The sequence below is a fragment of the Dasypus novemcinctus genome, chromosome 3 (assembly GCF_030445035.2).
Source record: "Dasypus novemcinctus isolate mDasNov1 chromosome 3, mDasNov1.1.hap2, whole genome shotgun sequence".
Taxonomy (NCBI): Eukaryota; Metazoa; Chordata; class Mammalia; order Cingulata; family Dasypodidae; genus Dasypus; species Dasypus novemcinctus.
In genome coordinates, this window is record NC_080675.1 from 174,612,522 (window position 1) to 174,634,610 (window position 22,089).

Genomic DNA, 22,089 nt, shown 5'->3' on the forward strand with positions numbered 1-22,089 from the left:
GGGCTTTCTGGGGAGGTGGTATCTGAGTCCAGACCTCAAAGAGGACATGGAGCCATCCATGCAGAAGGGCGAGGAAGGAGCATTTCTGGCAAAGGGACTAGCAAGTGTAAAGACTGTAAAGTAAGAAGAAGCTTACTGTGGTCAAGGAGCAGAAAGCTGTTTCCTTTGATTGAGGGTTGGTGAAGGAGACGGAGACGGTATTACGTGAGGTTGGAGAGTTGCTGAGGACCAAATCGTACAAGGCTTTGAGGGTTAAGGTAAAGACTGTAGAGTTTATTCCTTAAAAAATGGGAAGCCATTGAGGCATCTTCCATGGGAGTGATAATGATCTACTTTTCAAATGCACTTGGGTCAAAAATCACTAACCATAAAAGAAAAAATTGTCAAATTGGAATTAAAGTGTAGAAATCTGCTCGTCAAAAGACACTATTAAGACTGTGGAAAGACAAGTCATAGACTAGGAAAAATATTGGCATAAATATATCTGACTAGAATAAAGAACTCCTGAAAGTTAACAATAACTCGTTCCTCAAAAGGGCCAAAGTCTTGAACAGACACTTCACAAAAGAAGATATGCAAATGGCACAAAGGAAGTGGAAATTCAAACCACAGTGAAATTCCATTTCACACCCACTAGAAAAGCTGAAAACAAAAAGACTGGCTATGCCAAATTTGGGTAAGGTTGGGAGACAATGGAAACTCTCATATTGCCAAGGAGTGTGTAAGTGTGTAAAATGGTACAATCACTTTGGAAAACTGTTTGGCAGTTTCTAATAAAATTAAATGTTCACCTACCCTTTGACCCAGAAATTCCATTTACAGATATTTACCAAGAAAAATGAATAATGTCCCCCCCAAAAAAGATGTGTACATGAATGTTCATAGCTGCCTTATTCATAATAGCTATCGACAGGATGGATGAACGAATTGTGGTATGTTCATACAATGGAAAATTATTCAGCAACAGAAGAGGATGAACTAACTACTAATATGCACAACAATATGGAAGAAGTATGGGAACATTGTTTAGCAAAAGAAGCCAAACTCAGAAGAGTATATGTTGCATGAAGTCCAGCAACAGGCAAAATTAATGTATGCTGATAGAAATGAGGAAGGGTGGCCTGGGAAGGGAGGGGAATTGCTTGAAAAGAGGCAGGGGCTATCTATTAGGGTGATGAAAATATTGTCTGTCTTGCTTTGGGTCATTGTTATATAAGTGCACTAAACACACCGGAGGCCAGAGCGTTTGCCTGTATATGAATTATACCTCAATAAAATAAACAGAAAAAAATGCACCTGTGTCCTGCCCTGAACTAAAGCGTCTTTGTGAAATGTGGCACTGTAGAAAGAGTTAGGCTTGGAGTCAGACATATTTGGATTCCGATCCAACCAACAGGGGATAGGGCTTGGGCCAGTCACCTAGCTTCCTTCGGTTTCCACCTCTCCAAATGAAAATAAAATTAAAGCACCTAATTCACAAGCTATCCATAAAGGTTAAATGAAAAGTTATCAAGTGCCTAACCCAATACCTATCACTTGGAAAGTTCTCAACAGACTTAGAAATGTTTAAAAATTCTTTTTTGATTAACTGTCACCCTGAGGCCCCCAACTAAAAATACATTTTCATGTTCTGCTTTGTAAACAGTGCTATGGGCGCCTTCAGATAAAAATTCACAAATCACAAGGAAAAACTAGAAAACAATAAGTTAAAGAAATCAGTCTGCTATGGAGGGAGCTTGTGGACACAGCTGGTAGCGATCAATTACTTGTGATCATTACAGGAAAATCTGGCACCTTCTGTGATCACACACAAATCTGTCATCATCATGTCCTACCTCATCTTTCACCAAATGTCAGAAGGAAAGAGAAAAGGCATTTGGAAGGGGGACTACAATTTAAAAAAAAAAAAAAAGTGCAATTACCGGAGGTGGTCAGCCTCTCCTTTTCTAAAGGAAACTCCTATTTTACCTTTCCAGATGTCGCCATGACAGATTATTTATTCCATTTCAGGGCTAACGTGAAGTTTACATTAAGAATTAATGGCAAAGTTAAGAATGGACTGGAAATGCCTCTTTCACCTCACTGCTAAATCCCTGGTCCCCGGTCCTCCTGCTAAATCATCCTTCATGTCTCCATTTGGTCAGCGATTGTGAATCTGAATCCTAGAGCAGCCCCTGGAGACGCCTCCTTTCTTGGCCTACTGGCTGTGCTTGGGGGTGCTGAGGGGCAGCCCACCGCTTAGAGTAACTCCGCCCTCCCCCTGGGGTTTCGTCTGGCAGGTCCAGCTGGCCCATAATAGCCCTTCCTCCCAGGCTGAGGTCCAGGGCCCCATATTGGCTGCCATCCCCATCGGTTATTACAATGCGTTGAGGCAGAAGAAGATTTAAAGGACCCCCTCGTGCTCTGACGTGGCCTTCTCTTTGTGTGCCGTTTACCGCACCAGACGGGCAGCCAACCAGAACACGGTGCCTGGTGGTCTTTGGTCTGTCTTCTCCAGCCCAGCATCATTTCTCATGCAGGGCTGTCGTGACATCTCATTTCCTTTCTGCAGAACCTCTCTGGGAGCCTGGTAACTGGACACGTTGTTCTGCCACCTGTGGCCACTCGGGAGCCCGCATCCAGAGACCCCGGTGTGCGATGGCCGATGGGCAGGAGGTGAGCCAGGCCCTCTGCGGTCACCTCCGGAGGCCACCGGCTGGGTTCCAGCCCTGCAGCATCCGGGACTGCCCTGCCAGGTACGTGCGGTCCCTCTTCTTATCTCGCCAGATCCAAGGGTCGGCTTCCTTTTGAAGGCCAACAACTTGGCCTTCGTAAGACGATAGCTGAGATGTATCTAGCAGTTACTGTGCACCGGCTCTTTGGCTAAATGCTTATATTTCCCAGGAAGCCATGAGGTTGTTGTACAGTCGGGAAACCTCCCCCAAGCCACACCATTAAAAGAGCCCAAGTTCAAATGGAGAGTCTGATTCCAGAGCCTCTGCTCTTCATCTCCTTCCTACCTCCACCCTGGGCTTCCTCAAGAGCGTGGTGAGGCCAAGTTCATGGCGCTAGTGCAGCGCGGGGGCATCGCACAAGGTGCTGTCATGCTCGCTCCACAGGCGCCACCCCTGGGGCACAACCATGAAGAGCCTTTCTGGGTGATCAGATCACGCAAGTTAGTCGTAAAGGATGACGTCACTCAAACCTCCGGTCTCCATCGAACCCGCTCCGTCGCTGGTGTTCCAGCTTGCAACCAACGCATTCTAGTCCCCGCTCTTTCTTTCACGTCCATCCATTTTTTAAGTCCACTGCCAGCCACTGGGGTCCAAGGCATCATCATTTCTCATATGGATACGCCAGGAGCCTCCTAATTCCTGTCTCCCTCCCTCAAATACCTTCTCCACTCTAGGAACAGAATCCTCTTTTACAGCACAAATTTGTCGTGGTGCACTCTGCTTAAAACCCTTCCGTGACTTTTCATCGTTCTAGGGTTAAAGGCCAACATTCCTGGGATTTGGGTCTATCATCTTCACCTTTTTATTCCCAGAGTCTAAATTGTACCTAGCACATAGCTGGTGCTCAGTAAATACTTGCTGACTGAATAAACATATGAAGGAGTAGAAGCCCTTCCCACTTGGACCCTGGGCTGGCTTTCCTTGTCGTAGCTCATTTCTCCCTTCCTGGTTGTCTCGTCTCCTTCCACACCTGTCTTTTCCGACCCATTCTCTCACCTGGCTCAGAGCACCTGCACATACTATTCCTTCTACCTAGAACACTATTTCCTCTCTCTCTTTCTTCACTTAGTTAATTCCTGTGCATCTATTAGATCTCAAAACATTTTCATAGAAGCTTTCCCTGACCTTAAGCCTCCAAACTAAATCAGGCCTCACTGCTAAATAGTTTCATATTTCCTTATAGTTTTGCATCATATCTCTTACCACAATCTTTCTGTCTTGCTCTGCCACTGGACTGCACGTTCTCTGAGATCAAGTCCATGCCTGTTTGGCTCAACACTCTCCCCCGAGCACTTAGCACAGTTCCACCCTGTCCTACTCGCTCCATAATATTTGTTGCATTAGGGAAAGTGACTAAATAACATACCCTAGTAGTTAATTGACCAAATCCCACCAAAATCCACGTTAAGAGTGTCTACAAAAAACAGGTACATTTACAGTGCACACACCTGAGGTGGGTACTATTATTGATCCCACTTTACTGATGGGAAAAGGGAAGTGCACGGCTCACTGCCTTTGTGCACATGCTTTCACTAGAGCCAGTTGCCTGTGGCTTGGAGGAGTGTGAGAGACAGTCCCATTGAATTATAAAATGGTGGCCTCAGGCACATTCTGAGAGGCACTGTGGACGTGGCAGGCACCTTGACTGACGTGTTCAGGGACCTGGACTGACAGAGAGCGAGTGTAGGTCTTCCAAGGAAGTTCTCCTGCTAAGGGTCACCCCTCTTTTTACATTTTTGTCTTTATTTTTTTAATGTTACATTAAAAAATATGAGGTCCCCATATACTCTCCACCCCCCTCACCCCACTCCTCACCCCATAACAACAACCTCCTCCATCATCATGAGACATTCCTTGCATTTGGTGACTACATCTCTGAGCACTGCTGCACCTCATGCTCAATGGTCCACCTCATAGCCCACACTCTCCCACAGTCCACCCAGTGGCCATGGGAGGACATAAAATGTCCGGTAACTGTCCCCGCAGCACCACCCAGGACAACTCCAACCCCCGAAAATGCCCCCACATCACATCTCTTCCTCCCACTCCCAACCCCCAGCAGCCACCATGGCCACTTTCTCCACACCAATGCCACATTTTCTTCGATTACTAATCAAAATACTTCATGAATAGAACATCAGTAAATCCACTCTAATCCATACCCTATTCCTCCATCCTGTGGACCTTCGAATGGTTGTGTCCACATCTATATCAAGAGGGGCCTTAGATTCCACATGGATGCTGGATGCAATTCTCCTGCTTCCAGTTGTAGGCACTCTTGGTTCCCTGGTGTGGGGGTTGATCTTCTTCACCTCCATGTTAGCTGAGTGGGGTAAGTCCAATAAACCAGAGTGTAGGAGTTGCAAGTCTGTTGAGGCTCAGGGCCTGGCTATCACATGGTCAGTCCAGAGATTCAGGTTCCCTGGGTATACCCTAAACCCCAGCACCAACCACAGATCCGGTAAAAGTAACAGGAGAGTCTTGTGAACAAAGATCACATCTGAGTCCAGCTCCATCACACAGAAACACAAACTCCAAAGTAGGGCCAACTGACATGGCACTGAACTCCATCTGCCATGACCATAGAACCTGTGGGTCTCTGTAGCCCTCAGAAGAACCAATTCCTGAGGTTGTATCTACTTTACCTGTCTCTGGGACTCTGCTGAGGTGTGCATAAGGGCGACCCCTCTGATAACCTCCTGGCTCTTTATGGAGACTCATAGCCATATAAACTCATTTGTCCTTTCCATTTCCCCCTCTAATTCAGGTCAAAAAGCATTTTTAACTGCTGGTATTACATGTAGACTGAGATATTCTGTTGGTTTAAGTTGACCCTTTTATTCAAGGTCATTTTCTAGTTACATCATCAGCTGGTACTTGGTAGTAATACCTCGGTGCCAGGGAGGCCCCATGCTGGGAGAAAGGCAACGCATTTACATGCTGAGTTTGGCTTTGAGACTGGCCACATTTGAGCAACATGGAGGCTCTCAGGAGGTAACTCTTAGGCACCCTGCATCTCTAGGCCTTGTTTTTATTTCAGGTGCACAGGCTCACAAGCATAGTCATTAGTATCAAGGGCTCATTGTTGGACCTTCCTTCTTTTTTGGTCTTTGTCATTGCACTTGGGGGATTGTTGCTGTTCCTTTAGGGAATGTGATAGAGCTCCCCTGGCTAGGAACTCAGCACTCCCTCAGTTGTGTTTTTTTATTGTAACCACTATGCAAATATCCAAACATTTTTATGTACCCTGGATATATGCCCTGGAGAACTCCCTGTCAACCATGTGTCCCCTGTCAATAACATCCCATACCAGTATTCCTCCCCTGCCATTGTTGAACCTCTCTGTGACCCAAAACTTCTTCAAAAATGAAGCCCAATATAAAGCCAGGCTCCATTAATAGTAAAATGGAATATAGCGATGAGTTTAAAGGCTAGATATAGAATACATATTAATTTAGAAAAATTAAGGTAAAAATAAATTGGGGTACTAAAAAATTTAAAAATGCAAAAGTTTTGTTTTTGATGTTTTGCCTTCTATCACTGCAATAAGTGTTGCCCTATATGCAAATTGGCAAGGCAACTTCTTCCATCTTTTCCTCAGTGTCTACGTCCTTTCTTTTTCTTTATTTTTTCCCTAATTATTAAGCTTGTCTTCACAAAAGTTTTAGATCACAGTAATCATATATATACAATTACATATATATATATGTAACATATATATACAATATACATATATATACATATATATACAATTTTCTAAATTTTTAGTTATCTTATGTTTTACATTATGATTTACATTTTAGCCTATTGGCCCCTATACATTTTTGGTGTAATTTAACATGTCTTATATCCATCCTTGCATAATCTTGTGGAACACTTCTATTGCCCACACAGTTACATTGGTTCCATCTATTCAATACCTCTTTTTCCCCTCCCCTTAGGGCCTAGAGTGACAATCAATCTTCATTGCTTGAAGAGCCATGTTCAGAGATACTTTTAACAATGTTGAGGGCTTGACATGCTCGACTGCCCTAACGCATTGGGAGCCACCATTTCTCTTGAGAGACACAATTCCCTCTATTTGAGAACATCAGTCCTCCCCAGGATGTGGGTATATGTGGGTATACCTTCACTCTCATTATATGGGTCTCTATCCGATGATATAACCCACTACAATAAAATGAGCTTTCACGCACTCCCTAGAAGCCTGTCCTGCATCAGATTATCCCCATTAAGCATCTTAAACAGGTAACCTTCCTTATTGTATTTTTGAAAAAGTTTTCTCAGCATTATACTCTCAACCAAATATCGACAATCTCCTATGTTCATATGTTCCCCCACCTTCCCCCCAATTTCTTGGGCAATATTACCCATCCTCCCATCCATAGTCCCCCTCAAGCCCACAAAGCCCCACCCAAAGGTAACCCTATGCCCCCATTTTATCCCTTCCTTGTACAAATACTTACCTCCAGCTTATCATAGGTTTCACCCATGTGGGTGTCAGCTTACATCCTTCCTCTACCCCCCAATTTCCTTTAAGCCTATCATCCATTCTCTAGCTCTCTGAGGCAGCTTGGCTTATTTATTTCATATCATTGAGATCATGTAGTATTTGTCCTTCAATGCCTGGGTTGCTTCACTCAACATAAGTTTCTCAAGATTCATCCATGTTATCACGTGTGTTTGTAGTGTATTCGTTCTTAAAGCTGAGTAGTATTCCATTGTATGTATATACCACATTTTATTTATCCATTCATCTGCTGATGGGCATTTGGGTTGATTCCAACTTTTGGCAATAGTGAACAATGCTGCTATGAACATTGGTGTGCATATATCAGTTTGTGTCCTTGTTTTCAGTTCTACTGTGTATATACCCAGCAGTGGAATTGCTGGGTCATATGGCAAATCTATAGCTAGTTTTTTGAGAAACCGCCAAACTGTCCTCCAGAATGGCTGGATCCTTCTGCATTCCCACCAGCAGTGGATGAGTGTTCCCATTCCTCCACATCCTCTCCAGCACTTGTAGTCTTCTGGTGCTTGGGGTCCGGTAGGAGATTCAAGTGGGTCCTTGTTGAACCAACTCAACACAGAAGACAATGACTCTTTATTTCCAGTGTGAGAGGACCTACCCCTCACCAGAAACCCCAAATATGCTCTTGGAAGCTTGGATAGCACATCCTACAGTCCCTCCCCCTTAAGCTTGCTAGGGGAGGTCTAATTGATTTTCTGACTCCACCTTCTCCCAGACCAAGTTTCCTATCCCAGGACGTTTAGGTAAATTGGGCTTCTTCAGCAGATTCGCCTCTCCTTCCCAGACTTTCCCCAGGTCAGCTGGTACACTCCTCCAAGCTCAAGGAGGAAAAAAAACAAAAAACAAAAAACGCGGAGGGCTAGGGTAATCAAGGACCTCAGGTGGACTTCAGGGCGTGGTAGATTCCAGAATGGGAAGTCCGTGATATTGCAGGCTCAAGGTGTGAGTCTCTGGAGCGTGGGTACCAGGCTTTAGAGGATACAGACCTGGGAACCACGCATCCGGTAAACACGGGGTTTGGGAACACTGCAGCACAACAAAGTTTTCAGGGATCCCACAGCCGGGCCGCCAGCCCTAGGGGGAGGGGTCCCGCCCACAACTTCTGACCTCTGTGTCAGAAACCCAAAATTCCACCTCTCTCAAGAATCTCTTCTGTAACTGTCTCACCAAATCGACATCCAGACACCTCCTGCCCTGCAAGCCCCTGAAACAGCCTGGTCCAGCAGGACTCCAACCCTAGTCAGCCGCTTCTTTGCTGGAGAGATTATGAGGTGCACTCACTCAGACGCCATCTTGCGCCCTCTGGCAGGTCACCCCTCTTAAAGCAGCATTGATGTTACTTGATCCAAGGAAGTTTCTTCATGTCAGTTCAGGTTTCTCACAAAGTAGAGAGACTCCACATTGGACACGTGTCAGCATCCTTGTGTGTTAGGTATTCTCAAGCCTTCATAAACTTCTAAAATAAACAGAGTCAGATACTTTCACTGAATCCCAGCTCTCTCTATATCTGGGGTTCCTAACTCCCCTCTTGCAGTCCAGAGAAGCCTATGGGTCCATCCTCAGAAAGTTTATGGATATGTAAAATAACATCCATTTCATTACAAAGGAAACATTGTATTAAAATTTTTAAAATGTGTGATATAGATGATGGATGCAGTTCTCCTGCTTGCATCATCCATGTGGATCTAAGCCCCCTCTCAATATAGAGGTGGAATGGACATCACCATCCCAGGGTCCACAGGATGGAGGAATAGAGTATGGATTAGGGTGGACTTACTGATATTCTACTAAGGAACTGCTGTGATTAGTAATGGAGGAAATTGTAGCATTGATGTGGAGAAAGTGGCCACAGTAGCTGCTGAGGGTAGGGAAAGGGAAGAAAAGATGTGATGTGGGGGCATTTTCAGGACTTGGAATTGTCCTGGGTGGTACTACAGGGACAGATGATGGACATTGTATGTCCTGCCATGGCCCATTGGGTAGACTGGGGGAGAGTGTAAACTACAATGTAAACCATTATCCATTGTGGTGCAGCAGTGCTCCAAAATGTATTCACCAAATGCAATGAATGTGCCACGATGATGAAAGAGGTTATTGATGTGGGAGGAGTTGGGTGAGGGGAGTGGGGGGGTGCATATGGGGACCTCCTATATTTTTTTAATGTAACATTTTTAAAAAATAAAGAGAAAAAAAAGTGTGATATAGCAGTAAACTCACTTCTCTGTTAGCACACTAAATAGTAAGATTTGATGGTATTTTAATTTTGAAATTGTGATGAATGTAAATGATATTTTAAGATACCTGCAACAACAGAGGAAGTACCTCTGATCTCTATTAGTAACAATTTCACTGCTAGTTCTCCTGAATTGTGGCCTGCATTAGTAATGATAGAGATGAACATCTTTTCCCATCTAGGCCCACAGACCCCTTGGATACCCATGAACGTGGGGGGAAGGGACCCCAACTCTGCAGTATCCCAGCAGTAGCTTAAACATCTTCAAAGACAGGCAGCTCAGTATCTCCTAAGGTGTCCAATTTCATGTTTGGTCATCTGTAATCATTAAAGCATGAGCTTCAGGGTCAGAAAGGCCTGGAACCAAATCCCGGCTCTGGTGACATGTTAGCTATGAAACCTCCTGGGCATCGGTTTCTTCCCTACAAGAGCAGGAAAGCATGAGAATTACATGAGATGACGGGTAAGCCTCTCGCAGAGTGAAGAGCGCATGGGTACTTCTTATAAACAGTAATTGCCTCGCCTGTGATTTCAGTGACTTGAAATCCGCCTTCTTCACGTTTCCATGGGACATTGCCCTAGCTCTACCTTCTGGAGCCGCCCAAGTGACAGCCCTTCACAGACTTGAAGAGGGCCCTACCTAACCCCTACCCTAAGCACCTTTCCATGGTCACTCTTTGCTCCCCCGAGGAAAAGAACACTAAGGATAGGGCCCGGAGTGTGTCCCTGCCTCTGCCTGTCCCTGCAGAGCCACGACGGCCTTGAGATGGCCAGCGGGAGCGTCAGCTTTTCTCTTGAGGAGACTCCTGACCTACCAGTCCTTACTAAGGCCTTGTAGCCTTTGCTCCTAGGTGGGTCACGGGTGCGTGGTCCGCGTGCTCTGTGTCTTGCGGGGAAGGCGTCCGCAGCCGGCAAGTGACGTGCAGATGGACAAGAGCCAACGGAACCGTGCAGGTGGCGTCTCCCAGGGCGTGTGCCCCCAAAGACCGGCCTGCGGGGACAAAACCGTGTTCCAGTCATCCGTGTGATCAGCGGGTCAGTGAACCTGAGAGCCAGGTAACGCCTCATCAAAATTTTTGTCTAGTTTTTTTCCGCCCTTATCGTCACCTTAGCCCGCACCATTCATGCTCGTTGCAGAAAGCCTGAACTTGATGGCCACGTGAATGGTCAAGTGTGGTCATTTCCACACTTAAGCCCAGTCAGTTAAACTCTGTCCTGTTCTAGTCCCTTCTCCCCAGAGGTGGGCTCAGTTCCAGGGGAGAAGGGAGAAGGCGAGTTGAGGTATCTTCCAGGCGGAGGGAGGGTGCCTCCTGCCTGCTCTCCTGCCCCCACCCCGGGAGGCAGCCGGATCCCTGGGAACGGGGTTTCGGCTCCCCTGCTCAGTCCACCACGCAGAGGGATGCTGCACAGAGCACGCGTGGCTCCACGGAGTTTCCACGAATTCACACCGCCTTGTGCTTTCATTCCAGTGCCCTGGACGTTGCGTGCGCCACGCCGGGAGGGTGCAGCAGCATCAGGGACTTTGTCAGCACCCCAACAGCTCTGAGGCACCCGACTCCCACTGCGACGGCAGAAGGAGGTACTGGCCCTGCCCTGGGAAAGAGCCCAAGCCCTCCCGCTTCATTCAGTGACGATAACTCCCTGAACGTGGCCTCATTTCTGCTTTCCACCACCTCTCATAATAGGCAAATCCTGTTAAATCATGATTCTTGTGTGGCCACCCTCAATAGTATGCATTAGACCAAAATAAGAAGGAATGCGAAATTATTTGGACACTAAACTCAGTGAGAGAACCCTAAAGGGGAAAAAAGGTAGCATTGAGAACAGACCAATACGTTCCTCTCTATATGCCAAAGTATATATTTCCTGTGGCTTTGTCTACTTTTACAGATTAAATCTTCCCAGTGTTTTTGATGAGCTCTTTTATATCTCTATTAAGAAATCGTCTGGATTAGGATATTGACACAGTGACTGAACAGTGAATAAAATAGTCTTTTGTCTTGTTAAAGGACTTAAACCGGAAAGTTAACTTTTCTCTTGTGTAAAAGTTTGAGCTGGTGGAAGGTTTAGGAGTAGAAGAGCTTTCTTCCAGGTGGCCATCTCGAGGTGCTTCCATCTGGTGACACCACAAGTCCAGAGGACGGTGCTCCAGCTGGCAGAAATGGGGAAAGAGCTGGAGGGCAGTATGGCCAGGGGCTTTGGGGTTCTACCACTCTCTGAATTCGTGACCTTGGGCTACCTGACCTCTCTGAGCTTGGTTTCCTGATCTCCAAACTGGGGTGTCATCATTCAGGTGAATTTAGAATTAGTTTCAATTATCATTTCATCCATGCAAAGTTTTAATTAGTTTCATATAGAATGCTTCAGCAGCCTGGGTCATAGATGATGACCCATAAATGACTATTTCTTCGTCCTCCCCATTCTGAGTCTTGCTGGAGGAAACTGGATATTCTTGACAATTGGCTCAATTACCCTTTTGAGCTTTCAGGAAGGTTTGGCAATGTTGAGTCAGCTGCATTTCCTATTCTCCACAACATGATTTCAAGCCAGAACTGTCTTCCTCAAATGAAAATGTTGGAGCTGCTCAGTATCAGCAAACAACCTAGTTTTTCTATTTTGCTGAGAAAATAAAGACCACACGCAAATTGATGTGCATCATCCCAGATGTTTTGCTTTGCATTTATAAAGATATATTGACACGTAAAAATACATACATCGATTGAGCTTTTTTTGACGTGCTATACATATTTGTCCGAAATTTGCTTTTTCTACTTAATAAATTATGACATTTTCCATCGTAGTACAAAATGATTCACTTCATTTTTTTTAAAAGATTTATTTTATTTATTTCTCTCCCCTTCCTCCACCCTCCCCACCCCACCCCAGTTGTCTGTTCTCTGTGTCCATTTGCTGCACGTTCTTCTTTTTTGTCTGCTTTTGTTGTTGTCAGCAGCATGGGAATCTGTGTTTCTTTTTCTTGCATCAGCTCTCCATGTGTGCGGCGCCATTCCTGGGCAGACTGCACTTTCTTTTGCTCTGGGCAGCTTTCCTTATGGGACTCCTTGCGCATGGGACTCCCCTACGTGGGGGGCACCGCTGCGTGGCACGGCATTTCTTGTGCACATCACTGCACATGGGCCAGCTCCACACGGGTCAAGGAGGCCTGAGGTTTGAACCGCGGACCTCCCATGTGGTAGGCGAACGCCCTAGCCACTGGGTCACTGGGTCAAGTCCGCTTCCCTCACTTCATTCTTGATGATTCTTATATTTAATATTGCATCATTCTCTTGCTGATGGACATTTGATTGTTTTGAATTTTTTACTATTACTAACAAATGGTGCAGTAAACATCCTGTCATATAATTTCTATACACAAAAAGTAGTTTTCTGATAGGGTAGATTCTTAGATGTGGAATTGAACTGGCATGCCTGCTCATTTTGATACCCCCGAGTTATCATTGAAATGTCTACACTAATGGTATGTGGCCGTTTCTGCTTTTTTATCAGGATTTTATAGGTTTTCAGTCTCAATATTTTTGCCAAACTGATGGATGGAATATTATACTTTATATTAATTTGATAAGTTTCCTGATAACTTTTTATATACTCCTGGTTTTTTCCTTGAACCCATGCACTTTTTTCCGTCTCCACCCCCTTTCCCCTTGCCTGGTATACCACCAGGGCCATCTAACTATTCATGCTCCTCCCAGTCCAGCCTTCACTCAAACCCGTCTCCCTGCTAGATTGAATCACTGCAGGCTTTGCTTGTTCTTAGGAGGGAGATTGAGCAAAGTCCTGTGCCCTATAAAATGCTGCCCAGTGAATCCTGGGTCCTTCCATAACTGCATCCAGGGCCCCACTTTCTCACGCTCTTCCTTTCCCAGCCCTATCGGTCTTCCCTTTGGTCCTTTAGATGCGCCATGCACTCTCCCACCAAAGGAATCAAGAACAAGAGGCAGAAAATATGGTAGAGGAGATGAAAGACATGGAAGGATCTTTCAGGAATTTTAACATCTGATTAAATGGGGAAAAAAAGGATATGGATGTGAAATGGAAGGGTGGGGATTTTTTAAAAGAAATAATAGAATAAAATTTCCTAGAGCTGGGGAGCTGGGGGCGGGGGGATGAGTCAAGTTACGTTTTGTTTATTTTTTTAAAGATGAATTTATTTATTTAATCCCCCCCGCCCCGGTTGTCTGTTCTCTGTGTCTATTTGCTGCGTCTTGTTTCTTTGTCCGCTTTTGTTGTCGTCAGCGGCACGGGAAGTGAGGGCGGCGCCATTCCTGGGCAGGCTGCTCTTTCTTTCACGCTGGGCGGCTTTCCTTACGGGGTGCACTCCTTGCACATGGGGCTCCCCTACGTGGGGACACCCCTGCGTGGCAGGGCACTCCTTGCGCGCATCAGCACTGCGCGTGGGCCAGCTCCACATGGGTCAAGGAGGCCCAGGGTTTGAACCACGGACCTCCCATGTGGTAGACGGACGCCTTACACTGGGCCAAGTCCGTTTCCCCAAGTTACGTTTCTTTTTCTGTGTTATTTCTTTCCTCCAAGGTTGGCATTCTGTTTTGTTGCTTTACTCTCATGCTGGGATTTTCCCCCCCTTATTTGGTAGTTTATGGATGAAGGACAAAACTGGTCCAAATAGAGAGACGTGGTGGGTTTCTTTTCTAGTAGAAAAGCCCTGTTCACCCCCCCTTCCTGACCTCTTTTGCTGGATGGATGTGCTGAGGCTTAAAGAAAGTGGGTGACGTGCTAGATCTTTAAGTACACGGCCAGCGAGCAGCCAAGCAGCTGGAGCCACCCTTGCTGCCACAGTAGGGCCTCGGTGCATTTTAGAGGATGGTTTTTAGGGGTAACATTACCAGTGGGCAGAGGGTCACTGCTGGGCAAGCGGAATGTGAGCCCCTTCTGCAGGAAGGGTTTGGGAGTCGTGACTGCCATTAAAAATGTTGTATGTAATTGTTTATATATGTTCATATATAAATGATACAAAGAATAATAATCAGATTGGTTAGGGGAAAAATATTTTGTGTATAGTAAAATTTTGACAATGCTCTTTAATCATTAGTTATAAAGATTTGAAAACAATGCAAGTTATTGGCAGTAGGGTGAGATGTTACATACGTTTGTTTGATGTTATATATGTTTGTTTTGTAAGTTCACAACTATTATACATTTATTGTTTATTTAGGAGTGATACCTTTCAATAAGTTTTTTAAAAATGTTGTAGAGGGAGTGGGATTTGTCAGAATAGAGTCAGCCCACATTTCCAGCAAGAGGACAGTACAGGGTCCTGAGGAAATGCTGGCGGACATAAAAAGTTTAGTCCCCAAAGTGATGATTCCTACCCTCAGCCAAGAGACCATTTCTTTAAAATCAAGATGTTTGGGCCTCGCCTCAGACTTAATGAACCAGAATCTTTGGGAGTGGAGCCTGGCAATCCACCTATTTTTAAAGGTGTCCAGTGTTTCTGAACATCCCAAAGCAGGCTTGGGAGCCACTGCTCTACAGAACCAGCAGTTCTATCTGGCTGATAGGAAAAGGGGTTGTTTATTCAAGGTAGGGGTGAAACTGAACTGAATAGGAATGAAAAATTGAGAAATGCTGGTAGCAACAGGGTTACTTAATGCCTGCTGCCATTTCTGCTTTTGTGTTTTATATCGGGAAGCACATGGGTCCCAGGTGTGTGCCCTACACTTTATGCCAAGGCTCAGGCGCCTGCAGCCCATGTCTCTCCTTAGCCAGGTGGAAATGATGCCCTCTGCTGGGTTGATTTTGCTACTTTTATATTTTGTGTTTTTTTCAACTGGGTCCACAAGGACCAGGCCATCCTAGGCATCAACTTCTTTATTGATCTCTAGGTACCTATACCACTATCATCATTTATTATTAGGAAACTCCATGGCTCCTTCCAAATTCTCACTGCCCCTGCCTTCTACTAAAGCAGATAAGTGGCTATATCAGTTAAGGCCCTTTGGGTTGGGAGTCATAAAAATGAACTTGGGGTGACTTATGCAAGGCTGAATGGGGGTGCGGGGTGAAGAGAGGTGAGAGAAATATTAAGATAGGTCCACTTTATACTTGTGCACAACAATACAACAATTTTGTGTCCTTGCTGATCTCTGCATGGGGGAAAGGCTGAGGAGTTCTTTTCTCCACTCTGTTGTCCACAGCAGTTCAACCTTTGGCCCCCAGGATGCACACACACTAGGGACAACAGAGCCCTGCAGGTAGCAGGTTGCGGGATGCCCCCTCCTTCCCCCTCCTCCCTTAGAAAACAAGTTATGGTGAAGATACTGTTCCTGCAGCAAACCCCCTGATATGGCGGCTGATGAAAACATTGCTTCGAACCATGGGTAATACTCTCCCTTAGAGTTCCGGTCATGGCAATTTTCTCCATCTTACTACATTTCCAGTGGTGTTTCAGCACTCCTTCTAGATTTAGAACCCTTTACAAGGCTCCTGCAAAAATAATACAAAGATGTCTCATCAACTCAAAAGGAGAATGGGAAGGACTACAGGACACGGAGGACTGTGACCAAGAAACGGGAGGCCGTTGAGGTTCTTCATTTGCCATTCTCTGCATTTCTGCTTCATTCTTTGTCTACTTCCTGCAAACTGGTGTTCTCGCCCTCTCTGGTCGCTGTAGCACAATACGGCTACCACCACTGCAGCCTTCAGGTCGGCACGCCCTGTTCTAGCAGCCTCCCCATTCCTGGGAGAAAGGCAGTTGTTGAACCAGCTCAAGTGAGGGCCTCTTCCAGGCTTCTTGGGGAGTCGGGAGACATCCTCACGTGATACAAATATATCTTCCAGGAGAACTCTCCTTGGGAACAAGGGAAGATACCCCAAAGTAGGCCCACAAAGGCAACTCTACCCTCCAGGGCAGGGGTTCTTACCAAGGGGTCCCTGAGCTTGAAATGAAATTCAAAAAAACCTCATTCTTCGGGGGCGTGTTGGTGAGAGTGCGATATATTTATTAAATAATACACAGTACAGTGTGGACTTAGTAAGGGGTCCACAGTTTTCACTCGACTGACAGAAGGGACCGTGGAACAAAAAAGGTTAAGAACCCTTGCTCCAGGGTCAATACCTTTTCACAGCTCAGAGGGGATTAACTTTCCACCCTGTTTCTCAGGGTAAGGAAACCAGAGATCAATCCCTCAAACCAAACGGCCTTTGGTAACAACTGACTACAAGTCATAACCTGACCTAAATGTAAATATAAGAACACTTCTCTTAGCAGCTAAGGTGGCTCAAGTGTAAATTCATCTTCATACCAGAAAACGCTTCAAATGCTTATAAACAGAAAACGTAAGGTCTGTTAATAAGCGAGAGGTGGCTTCCTGGGAGCCATTCTTCCTTCCGTGCCCGCATCTCCAGCTTACGAGGACAGCACATCCATCGCTGGGTGAGCCTGACCTGGTTGGGAAGTCCGTGGAAATGAGGGCACCTCTGCGCAGGGACTCCCTGCCTTGGGTAGTGAGGAATCTTGTCATTATCACTTTAGAATTGGATGGCAGAGTGGTGGGGGTGGGTGGTCTCTCGGATTTAGAAGCATCTGAAACTGAGAGGCCTTGTGTCAGCCATCAGTGGGGGAGGAAGACCTTTGCCACCGACAAGGATGTGTTTGCAGTGACTTCCCCACATTCCCCCACTGATTGTTCCCCATATGAACGCAGCGTGTGTGTTCTCACCACTGGCCCTGTTCTTTCTTTTTTTTTTTTAAAGATTTGTTTATTTATTTATTTCTCTCCCCTTCCCTCCCCCAACCCTGGTTGTCTGTTCTCTGTGTCTGTTTGCTGCATCTTTGTCCGCTTCTGTGTTTGTCCGCGGCACGGGAATCTGTGTTTCTTTTTGTTGCGTCATCTTGCTGTGTCAGCTCTCCGTGTGGGCGGCGCCATTCCTGGGCAGGCTGCTCTTTCTTTTCACGCTGGGCGGCTCTCCTTACGGGGCGCACTCCTTGTGCGTGGGGCTCCCCTACGCGGGGGACACCCCTGCGTGGCAGGGCACTCCTTGCGCGCATCAGCACTGCGCATGGCCAGCTCCACACGGGTCAAGGAGGCCCGGGGCTTGAACTGCGGACCTCCCATGTGGTAGACGGACGCCCTAACCGCTGTGGCCGTATTCTTGATGGCAGCGATTTCCTCCTGCCTTGTATCTTAGGAATTCGGTCACTTGTTGATCCCCACCATATATTGTTGAACGTTTGACATTAAGCCTGTATTTCACCCATCTCTACTTCCTCGTACCCATGTGCCTGACAGGTGGAAAGCCTTAAATAAATGTTTATTGGATTGAAATTTTCTAAAATAGGTTTCCCTCCTCCTCCCTCCATCATGCATTCCCATGATCATTCCCAGAATTGGCCCATGACAATTCCCAGAACCGTCCAAGTACATCTAGGGCTACCCCGGATGGACGTGGAGTCATCCACAATGTCTTGAAAATCGTCTGTACTTCCAAGAATCACACAGTCATCTCCGTGACAGTCACGAGAACCCCATTGTTTTGCTCAGCCAACCAGGTTCTTGCTGAGCAGGGTCCTACCTGGTGAAGCTTTATCGGCTGTCCCGGAAGGGACAAGGCTTTCTCTGAGCAAGAGGCGATAGCCTGCCTCTCTCATTTTCGGTTTTTCCCTTTCTGCTTTTCAGGCCCGCCTTGAGGAGGAACTGCTCGTCGGGGGCCTGCGATGTGTGCTGGCACCCGGGCCCTTGGAGGCCCTGCCCAGCGGCCTGCGGCAGGGGCTTCCAGACCCGGAAGGTGCACTGTGTGCACAGGAGGAGCTGCGGATCGGTGGCGGAGAGACACTGTATGCAGAAAACAAAGCCGCCTGCCTGGAGGCACTGTCTCGGGCCTGCCTGCGAGCGTACGTACCCCTGGCGGGCAGCGCCGCTTCCCCAGAGGCTGTTCCATGCCAGACCCCGAAGGAGCCTTCCTCCTCAGCGCCGCGCACATCTGAGGGGCCGTTCCCTGGAGAGGTGGTCGCTTGAGACGTTTAGGAGCCGAGCTCCCTCCACATGGGCGCATCTCTGCGTGTTAGAATGAATTAGTAGGAGGCCAGCGGCGGTGGTTCCTGCCTTCCTAGCCCCGGCAGCCTCTCCGCAGACTTCCCTTCGGCCCATGGGCTCGTCCTTTCATCCCATCCCATGGATGGGCTTGGGGAGGGCGCCAATATCCTGAGATCACATGAAAAATTCAATACGTGTGTATTTTCCGAGGGAGCAAGCCCATAGCTTTCATAGGGTTTCCAAAGGGGCCCACGACCCCCCAAAAGCTAAGCACCGCAGCTGTAAGCCCTGCTGGGCCAGAGAGCTGGGAGGTCCCCAGGGAGCAGGGAGGCCACGTGGCCTTTGAGTGGGACCTGAGCCCAGCAGGCTTCCAGCTCCAGGGAAGAGGAAGGGCGCTGGCCCCAGGCTGGCGTCTTCCCCTCCCTCTATGGCCCCCGGGTGGATGGCTTTTCATGAAATAGCATACTTCTTTCCCTACACCTCTCAAGAGCTCTATGTTATGGATAATTTTTTTCTTTTGTTGCAGGAAACTGCACGGACACAACCCACTACTGTATGTTCGTAAAGCATCTTAATTTGTGCTCAGTGGGCCTCTACAAGCAAAGGTGCTGTCTGTCATGTCAAGAAGGGTAAAGCTTTGGGGGGGGGGGAGTCATGCTGCTGCTGTGAAGGAAAAAAGGAAAACGCAAATGCGCTTTGCCCCACATCGCTGGGTGGTCTTTCTTAAAAGACCCTTGATTCTGAGGTCAAGCAGAGTTTGACGCAAAAACACTACTAAAAATGTTACAAAGCGAAATTATCCCGTGGTGGGTTTTTCATCCCATCTCCTGTAGACAGTGTGTTCCGGAAGTGACACATATTCCATAGCACGCATGCCTGAGGCCTCATCGCTTTCTTAGCGTCAGGAGCACGCCAAGGTCACGCGTGCGGCATCGTGTGCTGCCTCTTCCCTGTGATCTATAGACTAGTGTAGAGTCATCCCTCCTGAAGACGTGGGAAACACAGCAACTGATGACGTCCTCTTCTCTTCGATGTTAGGTTTTTGTCCGTTTAGAAGGCCTTTACATTTTATTAGCTCTGGCCAGTAGTTGTTGCAATGTCGGTACTAATGGCATTTTTCTAGACCCTGAGTTTAGTCTGTGAAAATGAAGCTCGCTCTCTCTGGACGGGCATGCGTGACACCAACGGATCCTGGGCTTCATGAGGGCGGGGCCTCCTGTCCTTCCTTGTTCTTGCATCCGTGGAAGAAAACAGAGTCGATGTCACCGCCATTTTCACAACTCCGGAAATCCATCCTTGACCAAGGAGACACCACGGAACTGAAAAGCGAGGGAAAGTTAACCTTTTCTACTGATTTTGAAGGATGTTCAAAGCTTTCTTTTCAAGAGCTGTGAATGAAACTTTTTCGAAGCACTATTCTCTTGCACACAAACACAACATCGACGCCTTATCAGACATAATTTATGCATCAAATTGTATTCCTAAGGATTTTTATTTTGTAAAAAATTATAAGAAAATAATCTAAATATGAAACATGATAGTTAAGAAGACTTGTTTATAACAAATGATTTTGTCTAAACTGATTTTTTTCAGCAAGTCCAAAGTGAATTAGGATGAAGCCAGAAGTTACCGTTAGGATTGGGGGTTCAAGTTGGCCTTCACTTTAGTGTTTGGGGTATAGGGTTAAGATCAGTGTTAGTTTCAGGATTGGGGCTAGGATTGGATCAGGTAAGAATGGAAGTTAAGTGAGACCTAAGGCAAGAGTTGGTTTCAGGGGTTAAGGTTAGAACCAGATTAAATCAGAGTTGGGTTGGGTTTGGATTGGAACCAGTTGGCGTTAGTGATTACGTCAGGGTGGAAGTTAAGTACGGAGTAAATATTGCTGCTGAAGTAGGGTCAGGGTGAGCCTTCAATCATAAGTTCTGAAATGGATTTGGTTATGGGGATCTTTCCCTCCCATGCCACCCGTTACGGCAGTGGGCACGCACAACCCCAAGTAGGTGGTCATACTTCTTTATTCAGTGTTCTAGCTCCTGTACCCAGTCTGCCCACCACCTGTCAACTGCAGTTACCTGCAGCAGGTTGTACTGAGCCTAGTCCCTGGACTATAACAAGTGCACAGGTCCAGCTTTTGATCTGTCTCTAGACACGCTTGCTGAGTCTACCAAATTCTGAGCACCGGGTCTCTTTTGTTCTAACGTCAACCCGACGGACACTGGGGTGAGCACTACTGTATGTGGAGGGTTCGGTGGTTGGGACTAGACGAGGGAACGTAGAGTGAAGACACCAGCCCATGAGTTTTTAATCATTGATCGCACTTGATTGTCAAAGGTTTTTAAATTAAAAGAAAGATCCTTTGTAAAATACCCCTTGTACATATTTATTATATGACTTAAAGGTGCAATATTTTATTTTGTACAGTATGTAATAAAGACATGAGACAAATATTTTTCTTATTAACAAAATGTCTTATTAAATTGCTTCACCTTTGTATTTAAGGTTAAAAGTTACTATTTTCCATTTGCTATTGTACTTTTTATCATTCCTGTGTACTGTGTTTTACTACTGTTTCTGTAACATGAGAATTGATGTTTCTCTCTCATAATCCTTAAGTAATTCAGAAATAAATTTACTTTGATTATTCAGTGGCACCCTTATAAATGCAGGTGGCTTGTTTGTGTTCTGTTTTTGGTAGTCTTGGGTCTTGTCACCTAGGCTGCCCTTCAAAATCCTGTGTCTAGAAACAACCTTGGTGGGTCTGATGCCCTGGACTGTCCTTTGAGGTGTGGGTTACAGGGTTCATAGCAAATCACACAGAGATGCACTTGAACTCCCCCATCCCAATCATCCAATCACTTATATCTTGTGAGTTATATTTTACGGAACAGAAGTAGTAGAAAGAAGAAACAGCTATAGCAGTTGGTGATAACTGGGTGACCAGAAGCTAGCTGCCGCCTTTTATTTGGGACCCTTGTGAGACATTTTAGGATGGATCTTAGATGTCTGTCCCTGGGGACATTTTAGCAGCCATTACTGGAATAATTCCTTTCTCTATCTCTCTTTTTTTTTTATCCTCTCACCCCTTGTGGCTTTTTGTGTGCTGTCTGCTCTCTCTGTCCGTTCACTTGTGCGTTCTTCTGTGTCTGTATTTATTTTATTTCCCTTGCCCCTTGCGGCTTGCTCGTTGTCTGCTCTCTGTGTCCATTCGCTGTGTGCTCTTCTGTGTTTTTTTGCTTGTCTCCCTTTTTTGTTGCGTCACCTTGCTGAGTCAACTCTCCACAGCGCTTGTGGGCCAGTGGCTCTCTCTAGCATGCAGGTAAGCCTGCCTTCACAAGGAGGCACCGGTACATGAACCCCAGGCCTCCCATATGGTAGACGGGAGCCCATATGGTAGACTGAGCCACAGCTGCTTCCCCCTTTCTCTAGCTCTTAATCTATTATTTGTGTAGTCCCCCAAGATTAGCAAGGAGTCTTTATAAACAACATCCAGTGTTATTGAACTAGAGATACCCCTTCCTTTGCCATGGGTCTTGGATCTTCCAAGGGCACTTGTCGTGAACAAAAATCAATCATTTTACTGTAACTCATGAGAAGAGGTTA

At 46.3% G+C, this 22,089-nt stretch overlaps 1 protein-coding gene across 2 annotated transcripts in view; it reads left to right on the plus strand.

The window, feature by feature from the left end:
- ADAMTSL3 (ADAMTS like 3) overlaps positions 1-21,150 on the plus strand; it is a 370,556-nt gene extending 349,406 nt beyond the window's left edge. For both annotated transcript variants that reach the window (XM_004472087.3, XM_023582689.2), the window contains exons 26-30: positions 2,552-2,735; positions 10,330-10,534; positions 10,948-11,057; positions 18,133-18,347; positions 19,016-21,150. In XM_004472087.3, coding sequence (XP_004472144.2) covers positions 2,552-2,735; positions 10,330-10,534; positions 10,948-11,057; positions 18,133-18,347; positions 19,016-19,122 — 821 coding nt within the window. In that variant the 3' untranslated portion in view covers positions 19,123-21,150. The remainder of the gene's footprint in view (positions 1-2,551; positions 2,736-10,329; positions 10,535-10,947; positions 11,058-18,132; positions 18,348-19,015) is intronic.
- Positions 21,151-22,089: the final 939 nt, after the last annotated feature.